This window comes from Tinamus guttatus, unplaced genomic scaffold (genome assembly GCF_059628265.1).
Source record: "Tinamus guttatus ecotype Peru unplaced genomic scaffold, ASM5962826v1 Tinamus_guttatus_pri_ptg000104l, whole genome shotgun sequence".
NCBI lineage: Eukaryota > Metazoa > Chordata > Aves > Tinamiformes > Tinamidae > Tinamus > Tinamus guttatus.
In genome coordinates this window covers 2126528-2144093 of record NW_028288638.1, presented here as the reverse complement: position 1 = coordinate 2144093, position 17566 = coordinate 2126528, and the positions used below count along the sequence as shown (strand labels likewise).

The 17566-nt window shown below is 45.9% G+C and overlaps 1 protein-coding gene across 1 annotated transcript in view; it reads left to right on the top strand.

Annotated features, from left to right (window-relative positions):
* Positions 1–12910, top strand: part of VOPP1 (VOPP1 WW domain binding protein) — a 52520-nt gene extending 39610 nt beyond the window's left edge. The window contains exons 3-5 of the mRNA XM_088520872.1: positions 9050–9127; positions 10872–11008; positions 12451–12910. Coding sequence (XP_088376998.1) covers positions 9050–9127; positions 10872–11008; positions 12451–12632 — 397 coding nt within the window. The 3' untranslated portion in view covers positions 12633–12910. The remainder of the gene's footprint in view (positions 1–9049; positions 9128–10871; positions 11009–12450) is intronic.
* Positions 12911–17566: the final 4656 nt, after the last annotated feature.

Below are 17566 nucleotides of genomic sequence, written 5' to 3'. Positions count from 1 at the left end.
TAGAAAAGTTTTTATGTTTATTGATTCCAAACTTCTTTTGTGTCGGTTTATATGCAGTCTCTGCCATCCTCCTGTCCTATAAAGAGCTTGGCTCCACTTTCTCAATAACCAGGTGCAGACTTCTGAGGTGCTCTACTGGGTCTACTGGCTTCCAGGTAACATATTGCCCACCAGCTCCTGGCCCTCTGAGCCCCACCATCCGATGGCATAAATTCCATCCACTGGCCTCTCCTGGTAATTTCCTATCCTCCTTGAGCCCAATCTCTAAGCACAGAGCTTTGGCAGACTTCGCTGGTGAAAACTGGAGGAAGGAGGCATCACGCATCTGTGGCTGTCACTAAATCACTCGGCCCACTCAGCAGCAGGCCTGCGTTTCCCTCCTTTCTTTGCTGCTGGCATCACTTATAGGCGAGCTTTGCCTTTCCTCACAGCATCCATCTCCCTGTGGGTGCCAGGTCTTTATGCTCTTCCTTCACAGCCTGCTCCTGCTTTCACCTCCCACGTGCTGCCCTGTGGCACTGGAGCTTGGGGTCGCCTGGTCCCGTGGGGTCTCTCATGTTACCGAGGCATCACTGTGGGAAAGGCCTCTGGAAGGAATCATGGGAGCTTCTCAGGAAGAAAGAGTTGCCATCCCTGCTGAGAAATATGTGAAGAACAGCAGAGAGACAGGGGAACACAGTCTTGTAGTCTCTTAGAAACCTTGTTTTTGAAACAGGATGTAATTGATGTTAAAAACATGTGCTGACAGAAGTTCTGTATGTTTCGGCCATAGATAACCATTTACTCCATGTATATGTTCTTATCTATTTCATGTTGTTTAAATCTGTGTTTCTTTTAGAATAAGAACTGGAGTGTTAACCTAAAATAAATTTTGAATGTGAAAATATTAGCAAAAATACCTTCCTGCATTACATTTGAACAGCCCATTGTTTTCTTTGGGTTGGGCTTTTTTTCCTTCCTTCCGCCCCTTCATTTTGACTCTGTGTATGGTCACTGATTAAATTGTGTTGGATTAATTGGGTGGTCATACTCATCTGAGTTTTGTGTGTAAGTCCTTACCAAGATATTTGCTTGGCAGTCTGTCCATGACAATATTTTTGCATTTTACCAAGACCATGAGGAATGTTCCAGCACAAAACAATAGAGAAGCTCTTCTCTTTTCTTGTTACTCTGAGTAGCTTAGAAAACATTTCTTTTTGTCCAAGCCCAGAGGAGAGACTTGGAAAACCCCACAATCCAGGTACTGGGCTTGTTGCATTGCAGGAGTTACTTTGTGTGCTCCACATCCCGTTATGTTTACTGCTTTTAATTAAGTTGGCTTCCCTGATGATACACTTAGCTTTCCAATTACAATTACAGCTGCATGAAATGTCAGCAGGTGTGTGCTTAGGGCAGTAATCTCACTGCTGATTTATTCTTCCATCTGATTTGAAACCAGCGTGGGAGGGAAGAGGGCACCTGGTGTAATAGTTTTGCCTGATTCCAAGCCTTTTGAGTGCCTGGCACTGTGCAAAAAGAGAGACCTGGATTCAGGCCAGGGCCACCAATTTAGGTGCAAGCAGCTCCAGGAAAGGCTTGTTTGCATTTGTAGTTCAACTGAAGAACATTAGTGCTGAGTTTGTGTCTTGAAGGAAGACACCAGTAATTATCAGACCATCTGTATAAAAAGGCAGAAAAAAAAAACTTGCTTGAGTTTGTATGCTCTTAAAAGTGTAATGCTGCAAAATATGAATAATGTTCTATGCTGTGAATGGCTCTATATTCATTATTTTAAGTAAGGGACTAGATTCTCTTGATGCTGAGGAAGCTGATGATGTTGTAGCCCTTATCACTTCTAACATCAAGTGGTTGAATGTCTTTCCACCTAGCTGAAATTTTTTCTCATGCATCAGGTTCCTAGGTGCCATATGCACAGCCCGGGGAGAGCTAGGCCACCACATTAATAGGCACCTGAACTTGCTAAGAGTGAATCCTGAAGAGAAGAGCTGAAGGTCATGACCAGGGGATCAAACGACTTACTTAGTTCTTGCTTTGAAGCTTTGAACTTTCTCCTAGAGTTGGGGACTGGCACAGGCAGCTGCAGGCATAGGCAGCTTAGTCTGAAAAGGGAGGGAAAGGTGGAAAAGGGGAGAGCCTGTCATCTGGGGAAGTATAGAATCATTAAGGTTGGAAGGGACCTTTGGAGATCATCTAGTCCAACCCCCCTGCACATGCAGGGTCACCTAGAGCACATGGCACAGGACTGCATCCAAGCGGGTTTTGAGAAGGGGGCTCCACAACCTATCTTGGCAACCTGTTCCATTGTTCCGTCAACCTCACTGTGAAGAAACATTTCCTTGAGTTTCTGTGGAACTTTTGGTTCTTCAGTTTGTGGCCGTTTCCTCTTGTCCTGTTGGCCACTGAAAAGAGGCCAGCCCCATCCTCCTCACTCCCTCCCTTAAGATACTTATAAATACTGATCAGATCCCCTCTCAGCCTTCTCTTCTTCAGGCTGAACAGGCCCAGCTCCCTCAGCCTCTCCTCATAGGGCAGATGTTCCAGGCCCCTGATCATCCTTGTAGCCCTGAGCTGGACTCTCTCCAGTAGCTCCACATCCCTCTTATACAGTGGAGCCCAGAACTGGACACAATACTCCAGATGCGGCCTCAATAGGGCTGAGTAGAGGGGCAGGATCACCTCCCTCGACCTGCTGGAGATGCTCTTCTTAATGCACCCAAGGATCCCATTGGCCTTCTTGGCCACGAGGGCACACTGCTGCCTCATGGTCAACTTGTTGTCAACCAGGACTCCCAAATCCCTCTCTGCAGAGCTGTTTTCCAGGTGCAGGACCCTGCACTTCTTGTTGAACCTCAGAAGGTTCCTCTCTGCCCAAGTCTCCATCCTGTCTAGGTCTCTCTGAATGGCAGCACAGCCCTCAGGAGTGTCAGCCACGCCACTCAGTTTGGTGTCATCTGCAAACTTGCTCAGGGTACGCTCCATGCCCTTGTGCAAGTCATTGATGAACAATTTGAACAGCACCAGGCACAGTACTGGCCCGTGGGGGACACCACTGGCCACAGGCCTCCAACCAGACTCAGCCCCATTTATCACCTCTGTCTGGGCTCTGCCATCCAGCCAGTTCTCAATCCACTTCACTGTTCACTCATCCAGTCCACACTTCCAGAACTTCCCTAGGAGGATATTATGGGAGACAGTGTTGAAAGCCTTGCTGAAGTCAAGGTAGACAACATCCACGGCTCTCCCATCATCTATCCATCCAGTCACCTCATCATACAAGGCTATCACCAGGTTCGTCAGACATGACTTTCCCTTGGTGAATCCATGCTGTCTACTCCTAATAACCTTCTTTTCCTTGACATACCTAGAGATGGTCTCTAGGATGAGCTGCTCTACGGAGCTGCTTTCCAGCAGGTTAACCCCTAATCTGTACTGGTGCCTGGGGTTATTCCTCCCCAGGTGCAGGACCCTGCACTTGTCCTTGTGGAACCTCAGGATGTTCCTCTCTGCCCAACTCTCCAACCTGTCTAGATCTCTCTGAATGGCAGCACAGCCCTCAGGAGTGTCAGCCACGACAACCCAGTTTGGTATCACCCACAAACTTGCTTAGGGTACACTCTGTGCCCTTGTCCAAGTCATTGATGAACAAGTTGAACAGCACAGGGCCCAGTACTGACCCATGAGGGACACCACAGCCTCCAACAAAACTCACGACCCTCTGATGGCTCTGCCATCCAGCCAATTCTCAATCCACCTCACTGTCCGCTCATCTAGTATAGGCTCCCTGAGCTTCCCTGAGAGGATATTATGGGAGACGGTGTCAAAATCCTTGCTGAAGTCAAGGTAGATAACATCCACAGCTCTCCCATCAGCCAGTCAAGCACTCATCGCATTGTAGAAGGCTATCAGTTTGGTCAAACATGACTTCCCCTTGGTGAATCCATGCTGTCTACTCCTGATCCCGTTCTTTTCCTTCACGTGCCTAGATTTCCATGTTCATGTCCATGTAGGCTGATGTAGCAAAGGGGATTCCTTGGGATAACTTCTCGTCAGTGCTGGTACTGTTAAGGTTCTCCACTTCAGTCGTTGTTTTCATCCTCAGTGAACTGGATCTTTCCTTGCATAGCAGAATAAGCGGTGACTTTTCTTGAAATAATTCATTTTATTGAGAGACAGAAATGTCCTGAGCAACATCTGGAATGGTCTCAGATGAACTAATAAGTGGTGAAAAAGCTTTGTAGAAGAATAATTCAATTTGTTTCATTTACTTATTTGGAATACCTTCTGTTTATGCTCTTTTCTCATCCTTACAGGTGAAGTCTAATTGGGATTTTTAGAGCAGAGTATTCCTGTTGAGTTCAGTGGCTTTACTCATTCATGGCACATCCAAGCCTCTAACCTTGATCAGAACATTTTTTACTAGTAACTCAGTGCTGCTTGCCTGCTTTGTTTTTCTTTTTGTGCCATGGCTCATCTCTGTTTAGCATAACTGCATACTGGCAGCTGAGTTGCAAGCAGATTAAATCTCGTTTGGTTTATTTTTCTTAATGTAATTTTCTGTTTTACTTTTTTGTTTGTTTGTGTGTCCTTTAAGCAAATCAATACACACACGCCCTCACGTGCACATACATTTAACTGTCTGCCTTTATCTGTTTAGCAGTAGCAGCTGGAGCCTCCTGGCTCCAAGGGCTCCATAACTGTGCTGTGGCCGCACAGGCTTCCCAGAGGCGACCCAACCTCGACAGGGTCTGACCCCTTCCAGTGCTTTGACAGCACCTGCGCTCCATTTCCTAATGTTTCACCAATGCTAGTTTTAGTATGGCTGCTGGGAGCTGGTTCTTAGCTCCATCTGGAAGCCTGTTTCATAGATTTTTTAGTCTACTGCTAACTTCCCTTAAACTTACCTTCCTGCCCTCTACTCACACACACGCACTTTGAAAACTGCTGGTGCTTCTTGCATTCTAGGGAACCTCGATTTGCATTGTAGATCTTACCCATGCATCTGCAACAATCATTTCAGCTATCACTGGTATGTAGTCTTTGGGGAAATTGAAATTAGGCTTATCCACAGAACACTATTTAGAAATCGTGCAGTTTACCATTTCAAAAGGAATTTTGGTTGTTGCAGATTTTTGTTTTGTTTTTCCCCCCATCCCCTCTCTGCTGCTGTGACACTTTTGTATGGATTAATAACCTATTTTTTTGTTTTATTCTTCCAAAAGACATTGCTGATCAAACACCTTTAATGTGAAATCAGGGTTTGGTACATATGATGTTAGCAGTCCAGAGGGGGAAACTTAAGAATACTGTGGTCTGCATTCAAATTCATGGGGAATACCCGTGCTGGGTGGATAGCAAACACTTGTCAGACTGCTCTTGCTTTGCAGGCTCCTGAAGACCAAAATCCTTGCTTTGTCTTCTGCACTTCTCCAGTTCCCAGCAAGTACCAGCCAGGGAGTTTATTTTTAGATGCAGTTCTTTCCTGCAGCAAGTCTGCTGAGGAGGGACTTGTTCGGCTGTGTTAGGTGCAAGTGTAACAACTGGAAAAGCGCTTCAGGCCCATTTCATGGAGCAGTTGTCACCCCCACAACACACGCACCACGCAGGGTCACTGCTGGGGTTGACAGGGCAGGTTCTCTGCTACTGGCCACAAGCACGGGTAGTTCTTCCCAGTTAAGCAGAGCCAATGCAAAAATGTAACTGTTAAGAACGTTTATATCAACTCAGTGGGTATATGTGTGTGTGCTTAATTGTTTTAGTTTTGTCATTGGTTTTTGTTTTGTTTGTTTTTTTTCTTTCTGAGACAAGATCTTAATTCTGCAGGGGCTTATTGTCAGGAAATACAACAGAGCAAGTACATCAAAGATAGATTATGCTAAAGTTTGTCTCTTGCTCCATTAATAAGCTGATTTTATTGTCATCTTTTGCCTAATAAATACGACTTGTGTAAGTAAGTTAATTTTGTTGTAATTAGGATCAAATTTGGCAGTAATTGAGTTCAGTGTTCTTTTTTGTTGTTGTTGTTTTTGTTGTTGAAACAAGAACAAGAGACTAACAGAGCTTCCAAAGTGCCCTAACAGAGGTAGCAGCAAAGCAGCCTTTTCTTCTTCCAGGCTTTTTGGCACAGCTGGTGGAAAATACAAACAGTTAGCACATTGTTATCGTGGCATTGTCCTTGCCTCAAGGCTCCTGTGTATACATATGTATGTGCAAAGCACAGAGTTGAGCACCCGTTTAATACTGTGGGTAGAAAGCCCAAGTGTTTCCGATATGAAATCTCACAGGGATTTCCTTCTGAGTCACGGTTCTGGCTGGGTTCCCCAGGAGATGCAGCATCACCTTTGGTTGAGCTGCCCCTCGACGCTCAGTGGCCACTATAAAATGGAGTTTCTATAAGCAGAGCCCTCAAGAGAGACTGCTCAATCTCTAGATCTTTGTTTACAGCCGTGTTAAAGAGCAGCTGTCTGTGTAGGAGACAAAACCTCTGCGTGATGGCCTGTTTGTTTCCGAGGCCGTGGTTTCAAGGGCTTCAAGCACATCCACCACTTGAGCCTTTCTACCTTGCAGGTCGTGCTTTTGTCCTCCTTAGTAGGCAGGATCATAGAGTCATAGAATCATTATGGTAGGAAAAGACCTTTAAGATCAAGTCCAGCTGTAAACCCACCATGTTCGTGCCTCATCCACATGTTTCATGAACACTGCCAAGGACAGTGACACTACCACTTCCCTGAGCAGCCTATTCGAATGCTTGAGTACTCTCTCAGTATCTAACATCTCTGTATTTCTCTATCTAACCTGGAGCTCCCCTGGCACAACCTGAGGTCTCTTGTGTCCTCTTGTCCTATCGGTAGTTATTCTGGAGAAGAGACTGACCCCCACCTCACTACAGCCTCCTTTCAGGTAGTTGTAGAGAGCGGTAAGGTCTCCCCTGAGCCTCCTCTTCTCCAGACTAAACAACCTCCCTCAGCTGCTCCTCTTAAGGTTTGTGCTCCAGCCACTTCACCAGCTTCGTTGCCCTTCTTTTGACATGCTCCAGCACATCAATGTCCTTTTTGTTGTGAAACAGATTCAAAATAAAATTATATTTTTATTCAAATAAAAGCACTATCTCATCATAGAGAGTAATTTTGATGGTTTGCATGACCAGGATTACATATTTTAAATAACCTTCCCTCATCTCTTCTTGCTCTGGAGAAGACATACAAAATAAGCAAGCTAGGAGAAGGGGAATGGGGAGGGAATCTGCATATTCTCCTTAGACTCAGTATTTTGCTTGGAGTCTAATAAACGTAGGTGCTCGGGCCTTGAGCTGGGGGAGGTCTTTGGGACTTTCAAGTTGGACAGAAGAACAGGGTCCTGATGCTTGCCCAGTGCCTCCCGTGGCAGGCATTGAGTGGAGCCCATGGCGCTGGAAGGGGCAGCGTGGGGAAGGAGAGAGGTGGAAACACTGAGGTGCAGCACTGCTTCCGTGCCTTGCTTGCCTCCAGGAGGGCTACCCCGGTGTAGCTGTGATCTCCTTCCCCGCCTTTCCCAGGTCGGAGCTCCCCCACGGGCAGTTGTTGGGATCAGGACAAGCTTTGGAGAGGAGAGGTGGGCGGTTGGGAGGCCCCAGGGCAGCCTGGGGGTGTTTCCCTCTGGCATTGCACTCCTGCCTGAATGTATCCATGGCCCTGGCCGTGCTCCTCAGGGGTCTGCTGTAGCTGAAGACGTCCTGCCTCCCTGTCAGCACAGGGAGCCCCTCTGCCCACGCGCAAAACAGCGGGTTTGTTACCTGCTGGGCCTCTCACCCCACTGGAGGCCGGAGCTTGTGTCACTTGGCATATTTAGTGACCTGACATATTCAGTGAGCGCAGGCTTGTTGCCCGAGCGCATACATGTGTAATTGTCCGTGCAGCCGGCCGATTGATTTCTTTTCAGCTTTGGATACAAATATGGGAGCACAATTAAGCAGCTGGGCCCACTTTCCAAAGCCAGGTGCTTAACTAAAGGCAGGCGCTGAGCGTACTGTGAAGTAAAACCCCTTAGAAGAGATGGAGTCAGCTGCGATAACCTCCTTCTGTCTTTGACTCTGTCAATCTGAATCTGACCATTTCCAGCTAAGAGGAAAGTCTGTCACATACTGAAGCTTCTGTGTCACCATGGTCCCTTTCCTGCTTCGGGTGCCGCGCGAGTCCTTGGTGTGGGAAGCGGCCGTTGCCATAGAAATTGCGCGGCCATCGCTGCTGGCGAATGTGCCGGCTTCAGCCTCAGTGAAGCTGCTCCTCATACTTCCAAAGGCTGCGGCTGGACCGTATTTAAAACTGTTCTCTTCTGTAAAAAATACTAATTGGAATTGCATTTGTGGAGGAAAGTTTAAGTAATGGGGATTTGGGGCAGTTGCAGTTTTCCACTACTGCAAAAATCATGATGGAGAATTAAAAGGCATATCTTCCTGTTATGTGGACTCATATATAATAATATTACTATAGACTTATGGATACAGGAATAAGTAAGCACAAGGTATATCTATGTTCATTATAGTGGCATGAATGTTAGCAGATATAAGTACTAGAAAATCATTTATTTCCTGTTTGTTCTATTCATTTTTCTCAGTTTTATTAAAGAGTGGAGAGCAACTCCATGGATTTTCCTTCCCTTTTGAAGTTAGTCTGAGAATGCTATTAAATGTGCAAATAGTAGCACAAATAGTAGGAAATAGTTCTCTGTCTCCCCTGGAAGCTGCCAGCTTGTGAAGAATGGGTTATCAGGTAGCATTGACCTCGTAATTGTCGTTGGAAAGAAATAAAACCCCAAATACTTCATGCTTCTTATCTGCACTGTTTGTTTACTGTGGAATAAAACACAGTAATACTGTGGCACCAGGCTTGGGGGATTCCTCTACATCCATGTTTAGTCTCCGTGGGGGTCAGCCTGAAACAACCAGACTCGTCCAAAATGTTAATGTTGAGTTGATATCCCCCACCATGTAGGCATGGATTCTCATATGATGCAATTTTACTTTGAGTGGCAAACACTCCTTAATGTCCTTTTTTTAACCTCTATTCCTGTGCAGATGTCGCTCTTATGAGGATTGCTGTGGTTCAAGATGCTGTGTAAGAGCTCTGTCTATCCAGCGACTATGGTATTTTTGGTATGTGGCAACATTTCGGAATTTTATGTTCATGCTGTCCAGTTCATGTCCTGTTTATAGGATTTGAAGCAAGGTATTCTCTTACCAAGTAAAATAGAGGAGGTGCAAGTAAGTGGTAATATGTGGGTACAGGTAAAATGCAGGACTTTGGATTTTACCACATAAAAACCTCCTGATGCCCAACTATCCAACATGCAGGAAAAAAAAAAAAAAACCACAGTGGAAAAAGAGATTTCTCACCTCTAACTTTAGTAATTTTACTCAGTTCCTCATACCTGATGCAGCTACTCCCGAGTGGCAACACTGCCCATTTTTGCAGGCCCTCCATTTTGAGAGAGGATTGTGTAAGGAGGATTGTCCATTTATGCAGAGTTTCAGGCAGTATTGCCACATGGATTGAGGCTTCAATTAAAAAGGAAGTGAACGTCTGTGACTACAAGGATTTTACCGGAGATGATGGGAAAAGAAGGCAGAAAGATTTGAGCTCGTGAAACCGGCAGCTCAGTAATCTGGATAAAGCTTAAACTAATCACTTTTTTATGTATAATGAAAAAATAAGGTAAATTCTTTTTAGAATGGAATTTTAGAAAGCATCTGGATAAAACCTCATTATTAGAGAAAGCAAAAGCTGTTCTAGAAGACCTGATTTTAGGTATTTTTAAGTAGAATTTAGAGTTTTGTTGTTTTTTAAATTCAAAATTGGGATGAATAAACACTGAAAAGAAGCCTTATGCGCACTGTAATACAGAGATTTCTCAAAGCTGGCTGTGGGATTTTGATGTACAATCCTTACTGATATAACTAGGAGTTCTGCGTCTGAATCCCTAGGGTGACGTTGTAAATCTCTGTTTTTCTGTTCAGAACAAATCCCTTCCAGGAACACTGCCAAAAAGGAATGTATTAATTTTGGCTTAGAGAAACAGGACCTCATTCTGCTCTCATTTCCACTGTTGAAACACGAACAGAATTTTGACCCTTTACATAAAATATATCCTGGCCTTGCAGTGTCACTTTGCCCGTCTCAGTCATCTGGGATGCTCCCGAAGAAAGCGGTATTGCGTGCAGGCTTCCCTGGCCAGCTTTGGTGGAGAGGAAAATACCCTCTTGCCTCCAGTGCTTCCAGAGGATCCCAGTTGATCCTTGTCCTGCAGGAAAGGGCCCTGAGAGCCAAGAAAGAGGGGAGCGTGATAGACGGAAGAGCCATTGGCACCAGGCAAGACAATGCCAGCATCCCAGCAAGATTTACAAGTGCTTGCATCAGTCACTACCATGTCTGATATCTAATGATGTGCAAACAGTAGGAAATACTTGTTAAGTGCAAAAATCTCCTGACATCCTCGCTGCAGGTGTGTGTCTGCGCTGAACCAGTGCAAGGACATGGGGAAGGAAGTTGAGTCAGGTTGGAATAGGGTCTGAAAGGAAAAAAATGCTGCAACACAATGATGTTGTTGAGAATGTGTGTCCTGTCTGGAGAGCACAAAGCAAAACCTGTGGTCTTCTGGCTGAAGTTTAAATGTCAGCTGTAACATTTCCCATAGGAGACAGAATTAGTGCTATTCATCTAAGAACATGCAGCCGCCTCGAATGATAGAAGGCTGCTGTCCAGCAGCAACCTCTTTGAGAAACTGTGCTAAAAATCATCGCAAGGTTGCTGATCACCTGTTGGAGCTTCTCATGAGGAGCTGCCTCGGGTTGAGGATGTCCGAAGGCAGCAGGGCTTGACTTCCCTTTCCTCTCTGCCTAGGTTCCTGCTGATGATGGGAGTTTTGTTCTGCTGTGGCGCTGGCTTCTTCATCCGAAGGCGGATGTACCCTCCTCCGCTAGTGGAAGAACCTACTTTTAACGTGTCTTACACCAGGCAACCAGTCAACACTGCGTCAGGTCAGAAACTGCTTATTATATAAGTTTAACTAATTTCATATATATGCTAAGGCATTAAAAAGGTTTTTTTCTTTTCCCTTTGAAAACTGTGGGACTGGCTAAAGGAAAGGTACTGCACTAAACCATGCAGCCATCGCCTCTGATGAATAAAATTCTACTGCACATCAGCAGCCTAAAGCAGTGGTTTTGAGACCAGGAATAACAGGACTGTTGCCTTCCCTTGTGTTCCTAATATCTTTAGAGCTACATATCAGTGAATAGAGGAAAGAAAGGAGACACTTTGCAGTGCTGACAAAATAATAGATATCCAAAATAAACAATGACATTTTCCTCTTGTGAATAAGTTGAAGGAAAAAAAAATCCAAGTGAGGTTGATACCATCTGGCAGAAGTGAAGGAAAGCTTAACATTTTCCTTGCACCACCTATTTATTGCAAGTCTTCTCTTCTTGATTTGCCTTCCATATTCTGCACTGTACTTTTTTGCTGCAGTGAAGCTTCTCTGTCAGAAGTCATTTTCCGTTCTGCATCTTTTTGGGGCTTTTTTTTTTTGCTTTTTTGGACACACATTTTTGCAGAGAATTCACGGGCTGGGGAGAAGGGACAACTAAACTAACTAAACCATACCTTTAGTCATGAAAAACAACCCCAAGGGTAGGTACACAAGGAACATCTCACAGCTAGATGAGCACAAGTATTAGGTTTAATTTTAGAGCATGGCTCGAGTTTGTCATGGCACCTCATGGGCAGACCAGGCAGATAGAAACAAGCCTAGGCCCTCAGGCAGCCTGCTTAATGCGACCTGGTTTCGAACTCTTGTTACTGCTCTTCAGACCTTGGAGCCTGAGATAGTCTCGCTGCAACCTGTTTTTTCCTGCTGGTTTCGCTGAGCTTGCAGTCAGTCTCTCAGCACTTCCAAGTGCTTTCCCCGTTTCTCTGCGTCTCCTCGGTCAACCTTTGCTGCATTCACGGCCTCCTTGCTTACGTGTCGGTGGGGCAGGTGCAGAACCCCGCGAGAGGAGTGGCAAGGAAAGGAAACCAGGTTACAAACTCAGATAGAGGCCCTGGCAACTTTCATAAGCTGAAGTTGTGTGATGCCCACGGGAGGATACGTGCTAAAATCAAGACTTCCTTTTGGTGAAAACTCAGTGAGCGAATGCAGTGCCCGTTCCTACCAGTCTGTGGTTTGGTCTTTTTACTGGTGTGGGAGAAACGCAGCTCCTTGCTCCTCCTCTGATGAACACGTTGAGGTATTTTACATTTTTGGTGAGCAGCCGGCCTTGAATCAGAGGCAACTTCTGAGCGTCGCCTTGGGCCTGTGTCTTGGGCTCCGTAAAACCTGCTGCATGGGGCTTCCCACCAGGCTGACCCTCTCCTGCCTTTGGCTTTGCTGTCTGCTGCTGCCCTTGCTGATGCCTTTTCTCGCCTTTTTTACTACCTTCAGGGTCACAACAACCTGGGATGCCGTATTACACAGATCCGGGTGGACCTGCGATGAATCCCATGGCGATGGCTTTCCACGTCCAGCCCAATTCCCCACAGGGGAACCCAGTTTATCCGCCCCCACCTTCCTACTGCAACACGCCGCCTCCCCCCTACGAGCAGGTGGTGAAATCCTCCACGTGAGGACTCTGTGGCGCTCGGACCTGACTCTGTGAGAAGAAGGTGCCATTACAAAGTGACAGAGATGGAGGGCATCTGCCCTTTTGAACACTTGCTGGTTCTCTCAGTCCTCTCTCCCTCCCTTCCCTGCACCTTTCCTCATTAAAGTTAGTTGCAAAGGGGTGATTTTTAAATTTTTTGGTTTTGTTTTTGCAGTAGAGGTGGATTTTTTTTCTTTTGTCTTCATAATGAGAAAAGTCGTCTTTGTAATGCTTTTAATGGAAACCTATATTTAAAACCTGTATGTCTTTCTCTTTATTTATTGTTCTGACTGTGTGTATTATTGCATTGTGGCAGGCGACCAGGGACAGTTCTTTACACAATCCAAAAATGATGTACGTTCTCCTAAGCCCTCATTAGAAGGAATGCCCTAATTTAAAGGAGTCGAAAGATAAAGAGGGTAAATGTAGAAGAGGCCGAGCAGTGCTTTTAGTAGGGAGGGTGACAACCATCTTCTTCATTTAGAGATTTCTTGCAAATCTCTGTTCTGATGCCCAGGAGTGATGCAGTGGGACAGAAGTCACTGAGGGAGAGGGTCACCAGTGTGGGCTGAATCATGGCAGTGGCTTTGCCTCAGAAGAGAGGACTTGATTGCTATAAATGAAGGAGAATGACCAGGGCTTCAGTGCTTCTTGGCCAGCGCCTGTGCTCTGCCTGTGGCCTCTTAAGCCTGGCTTCCCTTCCACTTTTGTTGCCCTATAGGTTTTGTTTTGTGCTGTAGCTAGAGGTGAGATTGTTGGAAATGGCTAACGACTTAAATGTCAGGAGTGAGAGGGGAGCGTTACAGCGTTGGAGCTACTCGTGCTCGTGCCTCTAGATGTGTTCTGAAATATTGAAAAATAGAAAACCAAAAATAGAAAAGATTCCTTCCCTAGATGGAAAAAATAATTATCAGAAAGGAACTGGAGCCCACCCCCAAATTTGTTCCCTTTGAAACTGGTGGGAATTTTGTCAGTGGGAAAAATCATAGTTTTGTTACGGTCTTACTGCAGCCACCAAGTTACTGTAGTTGAGCTGTTGTCTCCAGGTGGCAGGTTTGGGACACACTCTCCTTCCTGTGCCAGAGTCATACGGCCTTTCTGCAAGCCCAGGGCACAGATGTTTGGGCTTTGCAACTGCTGCTGGCACTTAGATCCCTGTTCACCCTGCTGTGCCTGTTCCCAGTGTCCCAATTTGTGCTTGGGCTGTCACCACCATCACACACAAAGCCTCTTTCCTGGGAGAGCTGTTTGCTGTGTCCATCTCCAGCAAGACATGAAGCCACACTGAGGAGTGACTGCCTGTCAGTGGCACCGTCTCACCTGCTGCGTAGTCAGAGTCCTATTGCTAACAAGTGACAATCCCACTGCTTTTGCTGCTGAAGGATTTGCAGGAGCAGCACAGCTGAGAGTTAGGAACTGGGTATGGCCCTTTGGGTTCTGCATCCTCACTGCGGCTCTAGCTCGGGCACAGGGGGCAATCTGAAGTAATCCAAAAGGGCCGTGTTGCTCAGGGAGCAAAAGTTTTGTTGTGCTGTTGATGCACCTTCCTGCTGCCAGCAGCTTGTGAGAATTTGTTCTTGGAGAGCAAGCTAAATTTGCAAAACTGACAGAAAAGAGCATCCTTTTGATTATGCACGAGTCAACTTACCAGGCAAACCGCTAAGGGACGTTGTGTTTCTGAAAGCTGCTGGTGCTGATAATAGTCATTTACTGAAGCAGAACTAGCTTCTGCAGAGCTCATTAGAGCAATCTTGACTGGGTGAAATTGCTACTGAAGTAATCGCATGGCAGCCAGGGAAGACAGTAAAGAAGTCTGCAGTTTGTGCTACTGATGGGAGTGGGGAGAAACCTGCCTGGTTTGGTGGCACTAGAGTGCTGCCTCATGTTGTGCTACATCGCCCAAATTCCTTTCACTATGACCTGCCTTCGGGAAGTGCAGCTGGACTCGCCAAGTCAGACAAAGCTGTTCCTGTGATGCCGTAACCTGCAGGACTTACTTAGTGAGATGGCCTGGTCACAGCCACATTAAAGCCAAAGGGAGTTGTGATGATACCAGCTGGATCAGGATTTGGCCTGAAGAAAAAGGACTTTGTTGTATCAAACCAACAGGAGGTTCCTGTGAGCACTTGAAAGCAGTGATTGATTTGGGTTGCATTTCGATATGTGTCTCAGTGATAAGGGCTAGGAGGGTAGAAAATGGCATCATGCGAAGTTCTGGCGCATCAACATGTGTGACCACGAAGGTGGTGGAAAAAAGGTTTCTCCAGGAGTGTGGAGCTCATTCTTGGAGCTGTTGCAGGGTTAGCCCAAGGTTCTGAGTCTGCACTTGCACTTACATTATATTCTATAGGAGGCCAAATCAGAGCATATCCTCCTATATTTGCTTACGTTCAACACATACTTCAAAAATGTTGACTGGTATCTACTTATGAGAAATCTACCCTATCTCCCTTTTACTCTGCTATGTGCTATTATGGATTAAAAATAACCCACCCAAATTCTAATAATTTTTGTAATTATTTTTCATTAAACTTAAAAAATGCAAGCAGGCCCAGGTAAGACTTTTTTTTGACCTAGTAACATTGGATTTAGGAAGGATAAAATTATTTTCTGAGCTTCCCAGAGCTGATCTGGCCCACGTTGCTTAGCTAGATTTAGATCTTCCATAATCTACCATTTAAAGTGTTTTGACAGGCAGGGCTGCTTCACAATCAGTTGGCTGTTTAATTTTAAGTAGTGAAACATAAGAGGGGCTGCTGCTGTGCCAAATACCAGGTATTCATGTAAACACTGGGAGAGAACTGCCTGGCAAGGCACCGCTTTGGTTTTCTTAAATATCAGTGTTTGCTGCAGACTTCCTCGCATGGGAGTGGAGCAGAGTGAATGGGGGGGGAGAGCTGCACACTGCTTCTCTCCTATTGCAGCATTGCTTCTTCCCCCTATATCATTGGCTGGAGACCCTCACCCGTTTACCCTCACTTTGGAGTTGACACTGAGCCAAGGTAGAAACACTTTTCAAAAATATTCCAGGAAGAAAATGCTTTCTCCTACTGTGCCTGAGGGACCAAGCATGTACTATCATGTGTGCAGTGCAGGCTCGGGGGCATTTAAGGTAAGGAAAAGCACATTTTGTAGATGATCAGTCAGTAGGTGCATCTACCTGCACACCACAACCCTATGTCTAAAATCATATGCATTCAGAATTTAACACTGCCTATGCCACATCGTATGGTTGTGTATGCACTATTTACGTTTTTTTTTAATCAAATCCAACATATCTTTTTCTGTTAACAGAAATGATGACAGACCTCTTGATGTTAGATGGTGCTAAGTTCTTTTATATTATGACAAGAGTTGGGCATTTTCCTCATAGGATTCGCTAGTAGCCTCCTACAGTGGATACGCTGTATATTGAAGTTCTACGTTTGGTGAAGTATTTTGCAGTGTGGCTGTTTTCTTTGCTAATGCTGGTGGTTAACACTACCTCTTAAAATACACACACACTCCTCTCCAGGCAGTTGCTTGGTCTCCTACTCAATACACAGCAGCTGTGTTGGTTCCTTGCAAATTGCTCACATGCCCTTTTCCTGGTTGCCTTGCTTGGGGAATTGTTCAGGTTTCCTTTTTTGCTTGTTTTCCTTTTTACTTCCTACTTAAAAAAATGGAGGGGGGTAGAGGAAGAAGGGGGAAGCCTGTAACTTCTCTTGGTAGGGACATGTTAACAAAATAAAGCTGATCTGGGTGTGTATATTGCAAACTTACAAAATCGGGTTGGTTGGAGGGTGGAGCAGCACTTGGTCTTTCTATAGTCTCAGGCTTCTGCTACTCTATACAGAGTTTCTTTTGAAATGTGTTTTATTAAAGTAACTTTAGATATTGCTCTACCTAATCATTTTTATTGCTCTTTACTGAGAGGTATTTTTCCAAAAGCTTTATGTGAGCAAGTAGAGCTAAAAGTGTGATTGGCTGTGGGCAGAAGAGGACAGTATCACAGAATCATAGAATGACAGAAAGGTTGAGGTTGGAAAGGACCTCTAGAGATCATCTGGTCCAACCCCCTGCTCCAGCAGGGATGCCCAGAGCATGTGGCACAGGTGGCAAAACCCACCAGGTGGGTTTGGAAGATCTGCAGAGAAGGAGACTCCACAGCCTCTCTGGGCAGCCTGTTCCAGGGCCCTGTCACCCTCACAGTAAAGAAGTTCTTCCTCACATGGAGGTGGAACTTCCTATGTTTCAACTTGTACCCATTACCCCTTGTCCTGTCACTAGCCACCGCAGCGAAGTGTTTGGTCTCATCCTCCCTACATTCACCCCTCAGGTACTTGCGCATGTTGATCAGATCTCCTCTCAATTTTCTCTTCGCCAGGCTAAACAGGCCCAGCTCACTAAGTTTTTCCTCATAAGATAGATGCTGCAGTCCCTTAATCATTTTTGTGGCTCTACGCTGGAACTTCTCTAGAGGCTTCACGTACCTCTTGTACTGGGAAGCCCAGAACTGCACCCAGTACTCCAGGTGCGGCCTCACCAGAGCTGCTCCCTCAACCTGCTGGCAACGCTCCTCCTGATGCAGCCAGGATCCCATTGGCCTTCTTGGCCACGAGGGCACACTGCTGACTCACGGTTAACTTGTTGTCAACCAGGACTCCCAAATCCCTCTCTGCGGAGCTGCTTTCCAGGTGCAGGACGCTGCACTTCTTGTTGAACCTCAGAAGGTTCCTCTCTGCCCAAGTCTCCATCCTGTCTAGGTCTCTCTGAATGGCAGCACAGCCCTCAGGAGTGTCAGCCACACCACCCAGTTTGGTGTCATCTGCAGACTTGCTCAGGGTACACTCCGTGCCCTTGTGCAAGTCATTGATGAACAATTTGAACAGCACCAGGCACAGTACTGGCCCGTGGGGGACACCACTGGCCACAGGC